The sequence below is a fragment of the Gossypium raimondii genome, chromosome 7 (assembly GCF_025698545.1).
Source record: "Gossypium raimondii isolate GPD5lz chromosome 7, ASM2569854v1, whole genome shotgun sequence".
NCBI lineage: Eukaryota > Viridiplantae > Streptophyta > Magnoliopsida > Malvales > Malvaceae > Gossypium > Gossypium raimondii.
In genome coordinates this window covers 38,173,632-38,190,661 of record NC_068571.1, presented here as the reverse complement: position 1 = coordinate 38,190,661, position 17,030 = coordinate 38,173,632, and the positions used below count along the sequence as shown (strand labels likewise).

Sequence of the window (17,030 nt, the reverse complement as noted above, 5' to 3'; positions counted from 1 at the left end):
CAAAATAATATTCATTTTTTTACTTTTAATATTTGTTTAATTTTTAATAATGTTTAAAGCTTCAAAATATATATATTAAAAATTAAATTATTCTTTAGAAATTTAAAGTATTTATTAATAAAAATATTTTGATTTAAAAATAATAAGATTTATCTTCATTCATAAATATAACAAAACTTTATAAATAGTACTAAATTTTAAATCAAATATTTAAAAATGTTAAACAAATTTAATATTTTTAAATCACTAAAAAAATTTTAATATCTATTTGTTTTGAAATTTTAAAATTTATTGAAAATTTTAAAATATTTACTAATCAAAATTTTATAAGAGAAATATTAAAAACAATATTTACTTATAAAAATTCAATGATTTCTTTTGTGAAATTTTAAACGTTATTAAAAATATTTATAATATTAAATAATAGTTTTATCAGAATGTTAAACAATAACTTGATAATAAGTGTATGTTGGTATAGATTTTCTATAATATTTATTTATAATTATACAATTATGTTTAACCCATGCATCTTACGGGTATATAAACTAGTTGAACTAAAGATTCTTTTCCTTCAGCTTGATATGATATTATGTTACGTTGATTCTTAATTATTAATGCTTTTCTTTATCTATGCATTAATAGTTGAATATTTTGTTATGATGCTGGAAATTGGATAAAACTTGTAACATTGTATTGATGTATTTTTACTTGGAACTTTCTGATTTGATGGGTGATTATGGCCTAATAGTGAAATTAAGACGTGCAAAATCATGGTTTTTAAAACATCCAATCATGATAAATGTTTAATATTGAAAAATCTCAATGATTATGAAAATAATTGAAGATGTTTATATGTGATTATTTATGAGGAAAAGTGATTGTAATTTATGGTAATTAAAGAAGTATTAAATTAAGTGAGTGACTTGAGCTTTAGAAGAGAAACTTTTAAAAAGAGAGTGAGACTGCTATTGCTAAAGGAAATTTTCTAATATAAAAAATTTCAAATCTGCGTGAACAACATTATGATGCCTATTTTTAGGGGTTTTTTTTCTCATGCAATAATCACAACTTACCTTATATCTGTTCTGGAAGGAAAAAGCTAGCACCCTATGCACATTAAAATTGAATTTTCATTTACAAAGGATAAACTTAAATAATAACAATAACTTAGAAAAGAAAACATATATATATATATATATATATATTAAAAAAAAGTCCTATCTCCTCTAAACTTAAAACGTGCTTTGATGAAATATATTACATATGTAGTCCAATTTGCCTTGCTGCATTTATGATTTTGAAACTAAATACAGATATAGCCGGCTAGGAGGGATGGATTTCTTGTTTTGAATTATCAAAAGTGTGCGAAGTGGCTCTGTGATGGCTGCACCATTTGCAACTCTGTTGTTGTTTGGCATGGCTGTTCATCACTCATCAACCTCCTACATCATATCATATGTATATAATCATGATTATAATTGTTATATCCGAATATTAAGTTAATAAAAACATTAATAGATGTTACCCTCGAGGCCGGGACGCCCAAAGAGAACTAAGTGCTCGTAATCTTCCGTAGTATTCTCCGATTACCAGAAAACACCGTGCCGCCTGTCTTACAGTTAGTATCCGGGGCAATTGGTGTAGAGTTTGTTGCCTTAAATTGTCAGCCTACATACATTAATCAAATTATTTGAAAAAGGAACTCCCATCAGAAATTGATTAATCCATTAATTGTTCAAGTTAGCTAGGGCTTATCTTTCAAACCACCTATTGACAGAAACATTTATAGATAAAAATATCCCATCCTCCACTATTCCAAATGACTTCTTACAGATAAAGCAAATATCAATTCCCCGACAAAAATGATTGTTTGATCAACAAAACAGAAACCCCCCAATAGCATTCAGCATCCCCACACACGTGGCAAATATAAAATTTCATAAATATTTTAAGTTATAATCATATATGTCCCTGTTAATATTAATGGTCAAACACGAAATCCATCATAGAAAAAGAATTTGTCAGATGGCAGGATTGGTAAGCAACTTTCATATCATTATTATAAAGAATAAAATGACTACAAACAAACGTTTGAACTACATGATTTATCATATATGACTGTTTGATTTTTTTATAATGTTACCTGACGGACGAAGCCTTCGAGATTGGCCAGCTTGCTTAAGGCAATAGCCATTTGTTGCATTCCATCAATGGCAGGACCGCCAGCAACGGTGTCGATGAGAGACTGCTGGAGCTGTTCCAGGCCTTGACTGAGTGCCTCTTCCGCCTGTTGTGAAGAATGCTGGAGGCTGCAGATCCCCATCAATTGCTGTTCCGTTAATGGGTCCAACTGTGATATTAATATCTGAACAAAATTTTGTTTAAACCAAATCATTGATCAGTCCCACCAACACTGAAAGCCAAAAAACGAAAAGAAAAAAAATTGCATTTTGGAAGCATTGAAAGAAACCTTGATGAGCTCAGACGGCCTAAAACCACCCATCCAAAGGAAGCAACGCTCCGCCGGAGAGGTCCACATCCCAGTTAAAAGGTGAAAAACATCGAATTTGGCAGCCATTCCTTTCAACCGGAAAATTTCATCGTAATGGGAAAGGTAAGTGTTGACCATCAATCGAAGGTCGGTGTCGGAAAGGTTCGAATGTAAACCGGTTCTAAGCTCCGACATATGCCTCTCATCATCTTCTAACCATCTTGCATATTCCATGTCACATATTACCGCCCCTACACCAAATCTCAGATCAGTCCTAAGTGTTCATTGGGTAAATCAAATTAAATAAAGATAATTGTTTATTCATAAATGATTATAATTAACTTAAATACGTGAAGGATTTAATATCCATTCAAAAAATAATTAAATTATCTTATATATTGTTCAACAATAGCAATTATACATTTGAAAAATGAGGCACACGATTTTAATTAGGCAACTTAATTAATGAGTATTATCAAAAAAGAACTCGAGTAATTAAGGCATAATAATTTATTTGGTCAAATAATTTTATAAAAATTATTTAATTTTTATCTTTTTAGTCCTTAATTTTGTATTGTTTGTCAAACAATCCAAAATGAATAGAAAACTTAATATTTGTTAACTTTGCTCACACGATAGGCTCTGCATATGTCACGTTAATAATTAATTAATTTTTTAAAGTTTAAATATTTTATACCTTTTAATAAATTTTAATTTTTAAATTTTAAAATTTTAAAATTAATTAATGTTTGATGTGATATTCACCAAAATTATTAACTACTAATTTTTCATTCATTTTAAATGATTTGACAAGTTTAAAATAGAAGTTAAATTAAATTAAATAAAAGATTAAAATAACTTTTTATGTAAAGTTAAAAGCTCGCTTAAATTAATAAAGTAATGAATGTCAAAGTCCGGACTAAAAATGCATGCTCGACATTTCGCCACTGTGCTTCCAAAACTACCCATCAGTTTAAAACTTTCTTCAAGTCTCTCAATTCAGCAAATATTCACACACTAAGAGCCCTTTTTAGTAAATTAATAGTGCAACATTAATTCTCTTTGATTAGGAACTTACCAGAGCTAATATTTCCAACACCACCACCGCTACTCCCCAATAAAAGCCCCTATTTCACGAAATCAAAAACTCTTAAGCACTTTAATTAAGAAACACTAAACACTTGGAGTAAATATATAAATCAAAAAAAAAAAAACCTGAGATCGTGCTCTTTGAAGTTCTTGTTCAAGTTGAGTTAATTTTATTCTACTTGACTCTAATTGTTGAACATATGCCTGTTTAAACACACATATATATATGTGCATCAGTTTATATGTTATGGACACGTAAGTAAGAAACTATGTTTTTTTCAGTGTTTATGTATCTTTTTATGTTACCTTCTTTCTAAGACGGCTTTTCTTTGCGGCTTCTCTATTTTGAGCTAAACGCCTCAATGTCTGAAGAAAAAAAAGAAAAAGAAAAAGCAACAATTTAAAACAGATTCAACTAAAAAAAAGTTTCTTTTCTGATTCAGAAAGAATCTAGCAACAAAAAGTTGGGTTTTTTTAGTATTAAAATTTTAACCTTGGCATCAAGCTGTTTCTCAGAAGTTGAAGCCCTTTTCTGCAACATTATAAACGAAGTGCATGTATTAACATATGTTTAATGAGGTGAAATAACACCCATTTCATATTTGATTAAAGAAGAAAAAAAATACTAAATAGTGGTTGCTGATTTAGAAGATTCTTATCAAGCACAGACAAGAAGTTGGTCAGGAAAATGAGAGCATTTGGCTGTTTGGTAAGCTGGAAAATTAGAGAGTCGGAGTTATAAATACATAAATTATCAAGTTTAGACAGCCAAACCAGAAATTAGAAAAATATCATCAAAACAATAAATTTAAAAATCAAAGAAAAATTACCATAGATTTTTTGACAGAACATAATATAATGATTAAAGAGATCTCACAAAATTTCTAAGAGAACCAGATTGGTGATGTGATGTGACTCTTGTTCTTCTAACAAGTAATCATGAACATGATAAGAGTAGCAAAAATAATCAGAATCTGCCATTTCTTTATGTTTAGGGTTAAAGAATTTTTTTTGGGGGGGTTTTGATTTTAAAGAGGATAAAAACAAGAAGTTCATCTGTAAGTTATAGGTATTGACTGAAGTGTGGGGGGATATGGTTTTATAGTGGCCAGTCAAGAAAGAGACTAATATATACATATATATATCGTGCAGATCTCTCTTAGCTTTTCAAGGTGTACAGCTTTTTCTCTCTTTTCATGTCAGATACCAGAAAAATGGTTCAGAAATCAGAAAAACTCTGTACCCTTTGATTTTCTGTGGGTTTTTCGGATCTGTGCCCTTGTATATGCATGAAGAAATGATCATAGAGAGAGAAAAAAAAAGGGTAGGGATAGACAGAGTAAGGATCAGAACAGTAATAATGACAAAAAAATGATACCAACTTTTCAATATCCTGAGTTGTTGGGATATGAAAAGAAGAGAGAAAAAAAAAAGTAAAAATTGTGGGAGATTAATTAATAATTTAAGCATTTTAACTGTAGTTCTTTTAAGGACCTTTTCTTGGAGAGGTTTGACAATGGGAGCTGATTGATTCAGTGATGTGCCTGTTCTTGAAGGATCACTTGCCATCTCTTGTTGTTGTTGTTGTTGCTGTAGATTCTGCTGGTCAAAAGCCTGATGATATGAAGATGATGCCTTTTTACTGATGGGGGAGTCTGGCTCAAACTGGTTCTCAGTTTTGCTTGAGATAGTGTTCAAAGCTGAGCCTGAATCTGTACTTTCCCCTCCTGATTTTGAACTTCCCTGGATTGAGAAAAAAAAAAGATCCGCAATTACCTCAAAAACAAACCATTTAAACAGCAATATATAAAGAAGTAGTCTAAACCCATAGAACTGGTCCACTGTCAAACACCTTTATTTTATAAACATGGTCAAACATACAATGGGGAAAAAGAAGGGTCAAGAAACTAGTACTGGGGTTTGCCGATATCTCATAGGCCAAGAAGGGAACATCTCCAAAGTAGCTGCAGTTCTGCCTGTTAATAAATCTGCAGAGAATCCCAAAAGCAAAATCTCATAGGATCTCCCAAAATATATATATCAAAGCCAAAGAGGTTGAAGTTGAAAGCTAGAAGCAATAGCAACCTAATAAACTCAGCCTGCTCTCTCTTTTATACAGTTATGGAGTCAGTAAAACATGGTAGGGAGGTCAGATTTCTATGTTTGTAGCCTCACGCCATTATAGTGTGCTAGCCTCACATCATTACTGTACTGCAAATGGTAACCCCCCCTACCTTTTCCCCTATAGACATGTTCAAACCTCTTATCTTTTGGGAGAGTTGGTGGTTAAACTAAAAAGCTGTTAAGCTTTAGCAAACGTCAGAAAAAATAAATAAATGAAAAAAAAAGATAAGGAGCTTTACTTGCTTTAGCTCCTTGCAGAACAATGGCTTCTTCTAGCTCTCCAAAATCAAAGGCAGATCCTTCTTGATTACTGACATGGATAGAAACAAATTTAAAAAGGGACCAATTTTAGAAAGAATAGAAGATTGTATTGGAAATTACATACATGAAACTTGTGGGAACATTCATTCCATGAAGAAGTGCATAAGGAATAAGATGGTTCGCCATGCAATACTTGGTGATTCTTTACAGTTTAGACGACGAACATGTTGCAGACCACCTTGGGTGTGGCTTATGAAAGACCCAAAGGAAGAAATAATAATAAAAAAGAGTAGAGAAAGATAACCAGATGAAAGCTTTGCTTGTCAAAAGTGGGATCTAAATAGAAACAAATTGAAGGGGCCCAGTCTTTTTGTCAGATAAATATATATATCTTCTCTCTTTGCAACTTTTGATCTCCATGGTGTCGTTTTCTTCTTCTTTCTGTCTCTACTTCAATGTGAAGAAACCAACCTGATTGATTACAACACACCTCTTCTACAATGTAATTATATACATATTTTTCTATCAGACTTTAAAAACTCTTCTCACGGTACACAAAATCTTGCCCCTCAGGGCCAGACTCCCTTCTATTTATGTCTATTTGTTTGTGGCCTTTGAGTTTTATTAACAAAAAAAAAAAAGAATGCGGGGTCTCTCTACTGGAGTGAATCACTGACTCCTACTCCACTGTCTCATTGTAACCGAACAGCCTGCTCTTTCTCATTGGCTCTTTTTATGGACCCCTTCAGGGCTGCAAAGTACTATCCAGGCAAATAAAATAAGGGTTTCCTTGCATTATATCCTACTTATAGTTTTATAATTGCACTATACATTTTTTTAATATAAATATGCAACTTTTTGTTATATATAAATCCATTAATCAATATCTTTGAAACACTTATACCAAGCTCTAAAACCAATTTGGATAAGATTGATTAGATGACACAAGGTTTTCTTTTTCCTTTGGTAATAAAAAAGAGTATCAAAAAGTTATAAAAGAAAAGAGGGTGATCTTGGTTTCTTTTACAGTATTCAAAATCTCAGAATGGGGATGGGGGGGGGGTGATCTGAGCTCACTTTTGACAATTAATAAGAGAGTGGTGTGTGCCCCATTCCAACCAAAGTCATCAACAAGAAAAACCCATTTGCATATATTTAATCCTTAAACATGAGATGGATATGTTTGGTGTTATCTCCATAGTTAATAGGTCAACATCCATTCCCTGTCATCACCTAAAAACCCATGCCACATTTCAGATTCCTTTCCTTTAATAGAAAATTTTGTTTCTTTAGGGGAAGGGGACTTAGGGTACACTGTCCTTAATGTCTTCTTCATGATTAAGGGCTTAATTTTCCCAGATTAGGTGAGGTTTCATTGTTGTCAGTGTCCCAAACTTTTGTCCTTCTGCCTTTGGACCATACATATCAAAGCTTGTCCCAACATTAAAAGCCAACCCTTCAAATTGCACACTGTCTAACCCACAAAGAAAAGAAAGAGAAAAAGAAAGTTAAAATAAAGCTACAAATTTGAACCACTTTTTGTGTGTGTGTAAATCAAAAAACAATGTTATAAAGGGGTTTTGGGATGACAAGCATTATTGAATAGAGGACATGATATTATATTTTTATGTTTATGCTCATCTGCTACTTTTATTGCTAAATATGCTTTCTACCAATTATTCCCTTCATCATACCAATGATTGGTCTAAAAAATTTAAGAGTTTGGATTTGGTGATTGGAAAATGTTGTAAATTAACTAAAACATTTCTTTGAATTTTCCTTTTTTAATTTTATTATTTAATTTAACTTAACTAGAACAAGGAAAGAACAGAAAAATAAAGCAAATTAAGTTCTATGTTTTGTTTCAATAATATCTACATAAATAATTCTTTAATTATGATCGCATTTCTAATTTGACCATCCAACTATAAAATTTTTAATTTTTTTATTAATTTCTAAGAAATTTACTTTTCAGTCACTATCATGGAAGTTTGATGTGGCTATTTATTAACATAAAAATAAATTTAATCCTTTCATATTTACATATTTTATCAATTTACTCCTAATTTTTTGAAAAAAAATTAAAACTATATCATTCTTGGAGATTTTCCACCACCACGGGGAGGCCGCAGTGACTCCTTTTTACTTTTTTCTTTCTTTCTCTATTTCGGCCTAGATTGAAACTTTTAAAGCATTTTTTTTCTCTTTCCTGAAGAGAGAAAGAACTAGACCTGTCCATGGGCCGGGTGGCCCGGCCCGGCCCGAAGGCCCCCCGAAATATGGGAGGGTTTGGGTAAAAATATAGGCCTGAAATATGGGTTTGGGCAAAAAACGAGGCCCGTTTAAAAAAATGGGTCGGACTCGGGCTCAACTTTTTGGCCGGGCACGCCCGACCCGACTACTGAATATAATAAATATATATTTTATTTTTATTTTTATTTTTAATTTTAAAATACTTTAAAATATTTTTTATTTTTTATTTTAAAATATTTTTTGTGTTTATTAAAAATCGGGCGGGCAGGCTCAAGCTTATTATTTTTTCTCGGGCGGGCACAGGCAAAATTTTAGGCCCATATTTCGGGCCAGGCTGGGCCCGAGCCTAAGAGTTTTTTTTCGGGCCCAGCCCGAACCCGGCTCGGCCCATGGACAGGTCTAGAAAGAACAAGAGAAGTTCAATGTTCATTGTTGACCTTTTTTTGTCTACTGAAACAATATTGTCTTTTTTTATATAAAATTATGTTTATAAAAATATATAACTAATGCATCATTTTTATTGGATGTAAAGAAAAAAAAACAAAATTATTGGAAGTAAAAATAAAAGCGTGGCAAAAATTGGCACATGAGACCTTGCTAAAAATAGGGACGAAGCCAGAAATTTATTTTAGGGTTAAAGATGGATAATCAATTTTGAATGTCGCCAACAAATAGCTATGAGATTTAATAGAAATGTCTCAATTGATGAAATGAAGGAAATGATTAGTGCAAAAATTGTTAGACGTTGTGGGAGTAGGATCTCGAAACTATTCTACAAATTTCCAATTTCATCAGATCCCATCAAATTCACCAAGATGAAACTTGTAGACGATGAAGACGTGGAGCCAGTTGAAGATTTTACTCCATTAAGTGAAGAACATGAAGTCTATAGCCGGTATGTTAGGTACATGACTTGTGTATGACATGACTTTACTAGCAACAGAAGAATTTATAGCTCAATTAAAGAATTAATGATGTCCTCTCATTGGCAGTGTGTGGATTGATAAATATGGAACGTGACCACGGGTTGCTACTTTTCGAACGAGTAATTTATCACAGTCATTTGTTGACAATGATCATATTATTCATTAAGAAGACACAATGGTGACAATGAGATAAAATAGGACTGTATTGAATGAACAAATTTAACTTAAAGGAATCAAGGATATTATATGAGTCTAACACACACATGACGAGGTCATTGGACAAAATAGTTGGATGAATTATTTTCTTAAAGAATATACAATAATGAGTTTTCAATCATGGTTCTGATTGTGGACTAACTCCATGATTAAGTAATTGCGAATTATCAGAATGATGCTTCTAGACATAATTGCAATTACTAGAGCCTAATTGTATATGCCTGATTGGTCCCTCCGCTAACTCAATAAAAACTCGATTGGATTGCATTTGAATCAGAAGAAAATTCTACGACTTTGAAAATAATTTAATTGAATCGATTTATTCGATGTTGAATTAAATTAGGTGGTTGTGAGAATTGTTCAATTAGAGAATTTGATTAAAGAATTTTCTTGAAAAATTAATTTGGAAAATCTAAGTGATTTTTAGAAAAATTAATTTTGATCAAGTAAAATTAAATTAATCAAATTAATATGATATTTTTAGAAAGTAATTTTCAAGTCAGACAATTGACCCAATGGGTAATTGAACTTGAAAATTGGACCTGAGATCGTAAATTGCACTCGGGAGCCCAAAACTGAGACCAAGACCCAAAAATTGGTCAAACCGAGCCTAATATGTGAAACCGAGCTAACGGTCCAATCGGTGGCTAGACCAGACTGGCTCAGGATGCCGTAAGGGTGTTGTACCTGCATCACCAAACATGGCGGTGCCAACAGTGGTTGGTCTTCGATGGTTAAGCAATAGAAGAGTTACACTCCTACTGGGACTTTACTAAAGAATTTGATTTCAGATTAACTATTCCAAAAAAAATATTATTTTAATAGTTTAATATTAATATTAATTTAATACTTATCTTAATAGTATTTATTAATTTAATATTTAAGTGATTATCTTAATATTAAAATAAATTTAATGTTTATATTGTAGATAAACAATTTATTATTTTAATAATATTTAATATTAAATTTAATCTAATATTTATCTTGATAAATATTATATTAATTTAATATTAAAGTGATTAGGTTTAATCATAGTTGAACTCTTTAAACTCTCCCTATATAAAGAGAGTCTTGGGTCATTATTTAACACATACTTGAATTCAAGAGAAAGTTGCAAAGAGAAAATTCTTAAAGAGATTATTTCAGAAAATTTCTAAAGATATTTTTCTGATTTACAACTTGACCCAAAAGTTTATAGAAATTATGAAATTACCCCACTGGTAATTTTTGTGAAAATTTTTTTGATTCGAAGCGAGCCCACACTCGATAGACGTGAGTTTGAGGATAACAGAGAAGACTACTCGGTCGAAGTGCTCATCCTAGATGAACCGAAAAGGTACAATTTTGATTAACTGTTTATTACTTTAGATATCACAATCAAGATCTTATTTTGAAATTTTTTTTAAAAATCTATTTTCCTTAAAGTTATTTTCCGCTACATTTTCCAAACTCATCTTTTCCAACAGATTTTGCATTTGACTTAAGCGGAGATCAAACATCTATTACATTGCAGAAGCTTTAGCAAAGCTTGAAAATATGGGGGATTCAGGTTGCAGAGGGTTTTGTGTTTACAGACTGGTTGTAATACATTACAAAATTAAGATGATTCCAAGAACAACAACAGGATTGTGGGAGAAATTGGGGTTTCCAAAAATGGGAGGCTAAAACCTGTTAAAGCTAATGGGTATGCACCAAATGATGGTAAAAATTCAACCTTATTAAACATTTTTTTATTTTGTTTTCATGTTTATTTATTAATTGTTGCATGCTCCCCAAAATGCTTGTTGACCAATTTTACCCTTATAAAAATCAGAAACCATTAAGCTCAAGATGGGAGATGAAGAAGACAGTGTGGCAATCAGGGTAAAGAAAAAAAAAAGAAAAGATAAATGGATTATAAGTTACAAAACATTTTGAGTAAATGGATTTCATTTTTGAAACCTAAATATTAACAAATCATGTTTATAGTTATAGTTGTCGTTCTACAATACTTGCATAGTTGAGGATGTTACACAATGCATTATAACTCTAATCACAAGATTGATTGTGTTTTTCACTTGCATGAATGATGTGAGACTCCATTGATGGTGATATGCTTTAATCTGTGTGGTGATAGAAGTTTAATTCACATATAGTTTTGAGGTGGTGTGTTTATTTCAATTACACTTGGCTGGTTCTAATTTTCTTTTTGTTTTCGATTTATTATGGTTCTAATTTGCCCAGATTATAAAAGATGATTTTTCCCATAAATTCATTCAAGTTGCCATTAAGGATTTGATTAGCACTCTTGAATCATACACCAAAGACCTCCAACACAATGAATCAGGTGTTGGTACAAGTGACGATGGAGTTGATTTTGGACTTGTAGGCATAGTTGCTAGCCTAAGAAACTGTTTTAGTTGCCAGAATTTAAAACTTAATTCAGATTCTTAAGAAAGAGTTTCATTTCATTTCTCATGTCTTTTTTCGATGAACACAAACTTGATTCCCGACATTGCTGGAAATTGTAGATTGCAAATTCATTATTCATAAGGACTTATTCAAATTAGAAAGTGGTGATTTATTCATCCAATGGATACATTTATTTTCCATGAGACATGTTTCTTCTAAGAAGTATGTCCAATACGAAGGGTTGTGACTCTTCAATAGTGTCCATTGAGTGCATATAAAGAGAGGGACTATGGTGATTACAATAATCATTATAATTAATCCAATTTCAAAAATTAGAGTAAGAGTTAGGGAATTTCTCGATTTTGCTAATCAAGGGAAATAAAAAAGTTTCATTGTATCCTGGGAGGACCTTTGTCTTAACCCTCTAGCAACTTTGTGTGGGGACAAATTGTTCTCTTTGGAAAAAATCACCCGAATTTATCTTTTTCCACTCCAATACCCCAATAATCAAATAGAACAATTTTGGAGATGGCAGCGGAGGGTACCATCGCATTCAAAGTGATGAACCAAGAGTTTGTGAAACTTGACTGATCTGATGGCTCAAACTTCAATCGCTAGAAAGACAAGATGTTATTCCTTCTTACTATCTTGAATGTGGCGTATGTTCTGGATCCAAACTTACAATCCGTGGAGGATCTCATCCCTAATGTAAACATCGAGAAAGTTGTGAAAATGGTCAAACTCAATAAGAAGTGCGAGGAAGACAATTTCACATGTCGCGGACACATCCTCAACACATTGTCCAATCGATTATATGATATCTACATGTTAATGCAATCCCCGGTGAAAATATGGAAAGCTCTTAAAGAGAAATACAACACTGAGTGATAAGGTACTGATAAATTTTTAATGATGAAGTACTTTGAATTTAAAATGCTCGATAGTATCCCGATCATGGATCAAGCCCATGAACTACAAGTTCTTGTAAATACGCTTTGTGACCTGAAAGTTGTTATTCTGAAATTGTTACAAGTCGAGGCTATCATCTCGAAGTTACCTTCATCTTGGAATAATTATCGAAAGAAACTTCTGTATATGGCAGAGGACTTCATTGTGGAGAAAATACTTAGGCATTTGTGTATTGAAGAGGAAACTAAGAAGTGTTATGTAGTGTATCTTCCCCAAAATTTTTAAGTGAACTATGTGAGCGAATCCAAGAACTCTCGAAATAGTAAGCAAAAGGCCACATTTGAGACCAATGACATACAAGAAAATAAGAAGAAATCTCGTAATTGCTATAATTTCAATAAAAAGGACACTACATTTGTAACAGCCCAATTTTCAGTAGTGTCAAAATAGTGATTTGAGATCACTAAATCCGATGAAAACGTTAGAAAAATTTATTAATTAATAATTATAAGTTCAGTGTGATTTTAGAAATATTTTTAAATTAGTGAATTTTGTGATTTAAAAGAAATTATTAGGCAAATTGGGTCGAAAACGAGGTATCGAGACCTCGATATTATAAACTGAGCCGTAAATATTTTTATAAATATTTACGAGTGTCATTAGGTAGTATTAAAGTTTCGTTAAGAAATTTTAATGTTCGATGGTTAATTGATTAAAAGGACTAAATTGCAATAGGGTAAAAGTTTAATTATAGATTAAAAAAGTTAAAAGGACTAAATAGGTAAATATGCCAAGTCCCATAAATGAGGCGACATATGCATGATAAAATCTGAGATTTTTTGAAGTATATTATTATTTTATTATATTGTAAATTATATTATATTATATTATTATTATATTAGGTAAAATAAACCAAAATTTTGACAAGTGTGTGGTAGAAATAAATCCAAGTGTATAAATAAAATACATATATTTGTGATTATTATGTATTTACTTATTGTTTAAGTAAATAATATTATATTATTATTTTATTGTTATTATATTAAACTAATGAAATAAAAGATAGAAAAGAGAATAGAAACAGAATAGCATGGACGAAACAGAGAAGGAAAGAAGGAAAGAAAGAAAAGAAAGAAAGAAAAGAGAAAATTGAGGTTTTGAGGTTCTAAGCTCATTTGGTAAGTCAATTTAATCTATTTTCTCTTAGTTTTGATGTTTTAGGAATCCTAGAGATAAATGCTACTTGATTTATGTTGATATTTTGAAAGTTAGTAGATTATTAGATGATGTTCATGTTGAATAAATTGAAGTGTTAGGGGTTAAATTGATTGAATTTCAAGTTAGAAGTTAGTAAAGGATTTAATTGTAAAATAAAGTGTAAGATTTGAATAGTAGGGACTAAATTGAAAGAATCCCGAAATTAGGGATTTATGGTGAAATTGAAGAGCTAAATTGAGTTTATAGTGAGAATTAAGAGAGAATATGGAGTTAGATTAGGAAAAATAAAATTAGCATTGATAAGGGATTAAATTAGAATTTAGGTAAAGTTTAGGTATAAATGGAAATATTTTAATGAAATTGTGTATTAATGATTTTTAATTGTTTAATTACGTAGCTAATGTCGTGCAAGAGTCATTGTCCGAGAAAGGAAAGGAGAAGGTGGACAAGGATTTACTCGAGAGAAATTTCGATTAGTATTACCATAATTCGAATTTAATTATTAATCGTTAAAATTTAAATTAATATACATGATAAGCAAATTGAGGTAAGTATCACGATTGAATTAAATTTTAAATACGTATTGATATTGAATTTATTAATAGTAATCGTTGAATTTTGAATAATATGTTTAGTAAATAAAAATAATGTGAATATTGATCTTGAATTGTATGTGAATTGAATGGAAATTACTAGTGATATGATTTGAATTAAAAGAATTAATGTGATATTGAAATGTATATTGAATGAAAAATAATTAGCGATTTGAATTTGGTTGGAAAATGAACTAAAATATGAATTGAATGAAAGTGAATTAAATTATGATTATGTGTGAATATGTGAATTGTGAATTGATATGTGACTTGGAAATCGAGATATGAGATTTGAAATTATGTGAATATGTGAATTCGTATTGATTGAAAAGTGGTTTGAATTGAATCGATGTATGATTATATGTGAATATCTGAAATGTGTATTGGTATTGAGTTGTGTATTGATTTGAAAGTGGAAGGTGAATTTGAATTGAATTGTGAATTGAATCGAAAGTGAGTTTGAAATAGAAAAATGATTTGAATACCCTATTAACTAGTCGGGCTGAGTCGGATATAGTTGGCATGCCATAGGATTGGAAGTGTTCAGGATACTTCGACCTTGAGTCGATGAGACACTGGGTGTCATCTTGTTACTTGGATAGATTCGATGAGGTCTTGGGTACCAACTTACTTGGTTTTGCCGATGAGACACTGGGTGTCAACTATTGCTTGAACTATCCGATGAGGCCTTGGGTGCCGTCTTGGTGTGTTTGGTTGGATCCGTGTATCCGCCAAAGTCCGAGTCATGTTAATAGGGAAAATAAAAGAATTGAAGTAAGAAATGATATTGAATTATGAATTATGTGAATATTTGAAGGTATATGGATTGGAAATTAAAAGCAATTTGAATTGAAGTAAATTGATTTGAAATAAGACATTGAATTGAGATGTGAAAATGGAATGTGAGAATTATGGTTCAAGAAACAAATAATGATAAATTTTATGAAATAGTTTTTGGTAATATGAAATGATGTAAAAATGACAAGTGAAAATAAAATGATTTGAAATAGTGAAATAATATGTGAATTTAATTGAATACAAGTTATTGAATTTTATTTATGGATTTAATGTGTAAATTGAGTGTTAAAAGATTATAAGTGTAAAATTGAATATAAATAGAAATGATAATGAATGAGTTGATGAAATGATTGAGTTTGTATGGATTGGAATGAGTTATTAGAATGAGATGTTGAAAATCCAATAAAATTTAGATAGTGAAACAAGGTATGAATACAATTAAATATAAGATTGAAATATTGCTTATTGTTATTAATGATCAAGTTGATTTAAAGTATGAGACAATTAACGAATAATTGTAGACATAAATTAAATGTATATAAATTATCGATTAAAGTTATTAATTTGAATTATGGTAATACCACTGAGTATTCCCATACTCAGCGTACGGTTGTTTCCGTGCGCAGGTTAGTACAAAACCAATGTTCGATCCAGCATCCAGAGTAATCTCGACCTCAGAGAAATTTAGCGATGTACTTTTCTTTTGATAACGTGGCATGTACCTAAGTAATGTTTATACCTAAGTGATGTATAGGGATTAGTCAATTTGAATGTTTGTATCTATGATATTGCTAAAGGAAGATGTGTGAGTATGTGATAATGTTTGGCTTTTAAAATGGTTAAGTATGAATATGTTTGGTAATATGTATGTTTAGATGATAAATCATGCATGGAAATCATGAAAGAGTAAAAATTTGTAAAGAAACAGATTTCAAGCAGCTACAGTGATGTGACTTTGAAAAATCACCTAGGATAGTATAAAATTAATTAGAGGGTGAATGATATATGGAATTAAATCTTGTTGAGTCTATTTTCATGGAAAAATAACGGTTTAACAAAAGAAATTTTATATTTTGAGATATGAGAACTTTAGTGAGACAGGGTCAGAACTGTTTTTGGAGTCCTCTGTTCTAAGTTTAGAAAATCATTATAAATTGCACAAAAATGGTTATGAGTTGTAGTTTATAACTATAGATTCCTTATTGAGTCTATTTTCTGTAGAAATGAGTAATAACTTCATATGAAAATCCTATAATGAGAAAATTTATTTTTAGTGGCAAGAGGTCAGGACAGTCAAGTGGTGAAACAGGGGAGACTTTAACTAATAAACTGTACTAATTGGCTGAACCAAAAATTCTGAAAATTTTATAGTAGGAATATATATGAGTCTAGTTTCAGGGAAAATTTACGGAATTAAATTTTGAGTCCCGTAACTCGATTTATAATTAATTTAGTAACTGTTGCGCGATTAGACAGATTGCTGTAAATAGTGAAATTAATTTTCAAAACAAGTTTTTATGCTTCGAATTAGTAAGATAAGCTAAGTAATGCCTCGTACTCGACTCCGGAAATGGTCTCGGGTAAGGGGTGTTACAACATTAAGGATTGTAAACCTCTCAAAAAGAAGCAAGATGCCACAACTTCCAAAGCCAATATGGTAGAGGACATTGACTTAGTGACCATGGTTACGGAAGAGATCAAGAGTTTAGAGATTGGTATGATTATTGAACTCAACATAACAATGATAGAAAAGTTCTATAA

At 31.0% G+C, this 17,030-nt stretch overlaps 1 protein-coding gene and 1 long non-coding RNA gene across 2 annotated transcripts; one reads left to right on the top strand and one right to left on the bottom strand.

The window, feature by feature from the left end:
• Positions 1–1,222: 1,222 nt before the first annotated feature.
• LOC105792684 (transcription factor TGA9) lies at positions 1,223–6,496 on the bottom strand. The gene is made up of 12 exons (XM_012621391.2): positions 6,090–6,496; positions 5,944–6,014; positions 5,495–5,568; positions 5,075–5,323; positions 4,074–4,112; positions 3,887–3,946; positions 3,707–3,784; positions 3,570–3,618; positions 2,471–2,742; positions 2,144–2,365; positions 1,526–1,668; positions 1,223–1,442 (listed from the first exon to the last, which is right to left on the bottom strand). Exons 1-12 carry the CDS (start codon positions 6,149–6,151, stop codon positions 1,355–1,357), a joined length of 1,407 nt encoding a protein of 468 aa, XP_012476845.1. The 5' UTR covers positions 6,152–6,496; the 3' UTR covers positions 1,223–1,354.
• Positions 6,497–13,742: 7,246 nt separating this feature from the next.
• LOC128042596 (uncharacterized) lies at positions 13,743–16,182 on the top strand. The gene is made up of 2 exons (XR_008198069.1): positions 13,743–13,838; positions 15,896–16,182. It is a non-coding gene; the product is annotated as an uncharacterized LOC128042596 (long non-coding RNA).
• The last annotated feature ends 848 nt before the right edge of the window (positions 16,183–17,030 follow it).

Excerpts from the sequence above, each read along its gene's own strand:
- LOC105792684 (XM_012621391.2), bottom strand. The coding sequence starts at position 6,151 with ATGGCGAACCATCTTATTCCTTATGCACTTCTTCATGGAATGAATGTT. Across the intron at positions 4,113-5,074 it reads TCAAACCTCTCCAAGAAAAG|AAAAGGGCTTCAACTTCTGA; the intron begins GTCCTTAAAAGA and ends ATAATGTTGCAG. Across the intron at positions 3,947-4,073 it reads AGAAACAGCTTGATGCCAAG|ACATTGAGGCGTTTAGCTCA; the intron begins GTTAAAATTTTA and ends TTTTTTCTTCAG.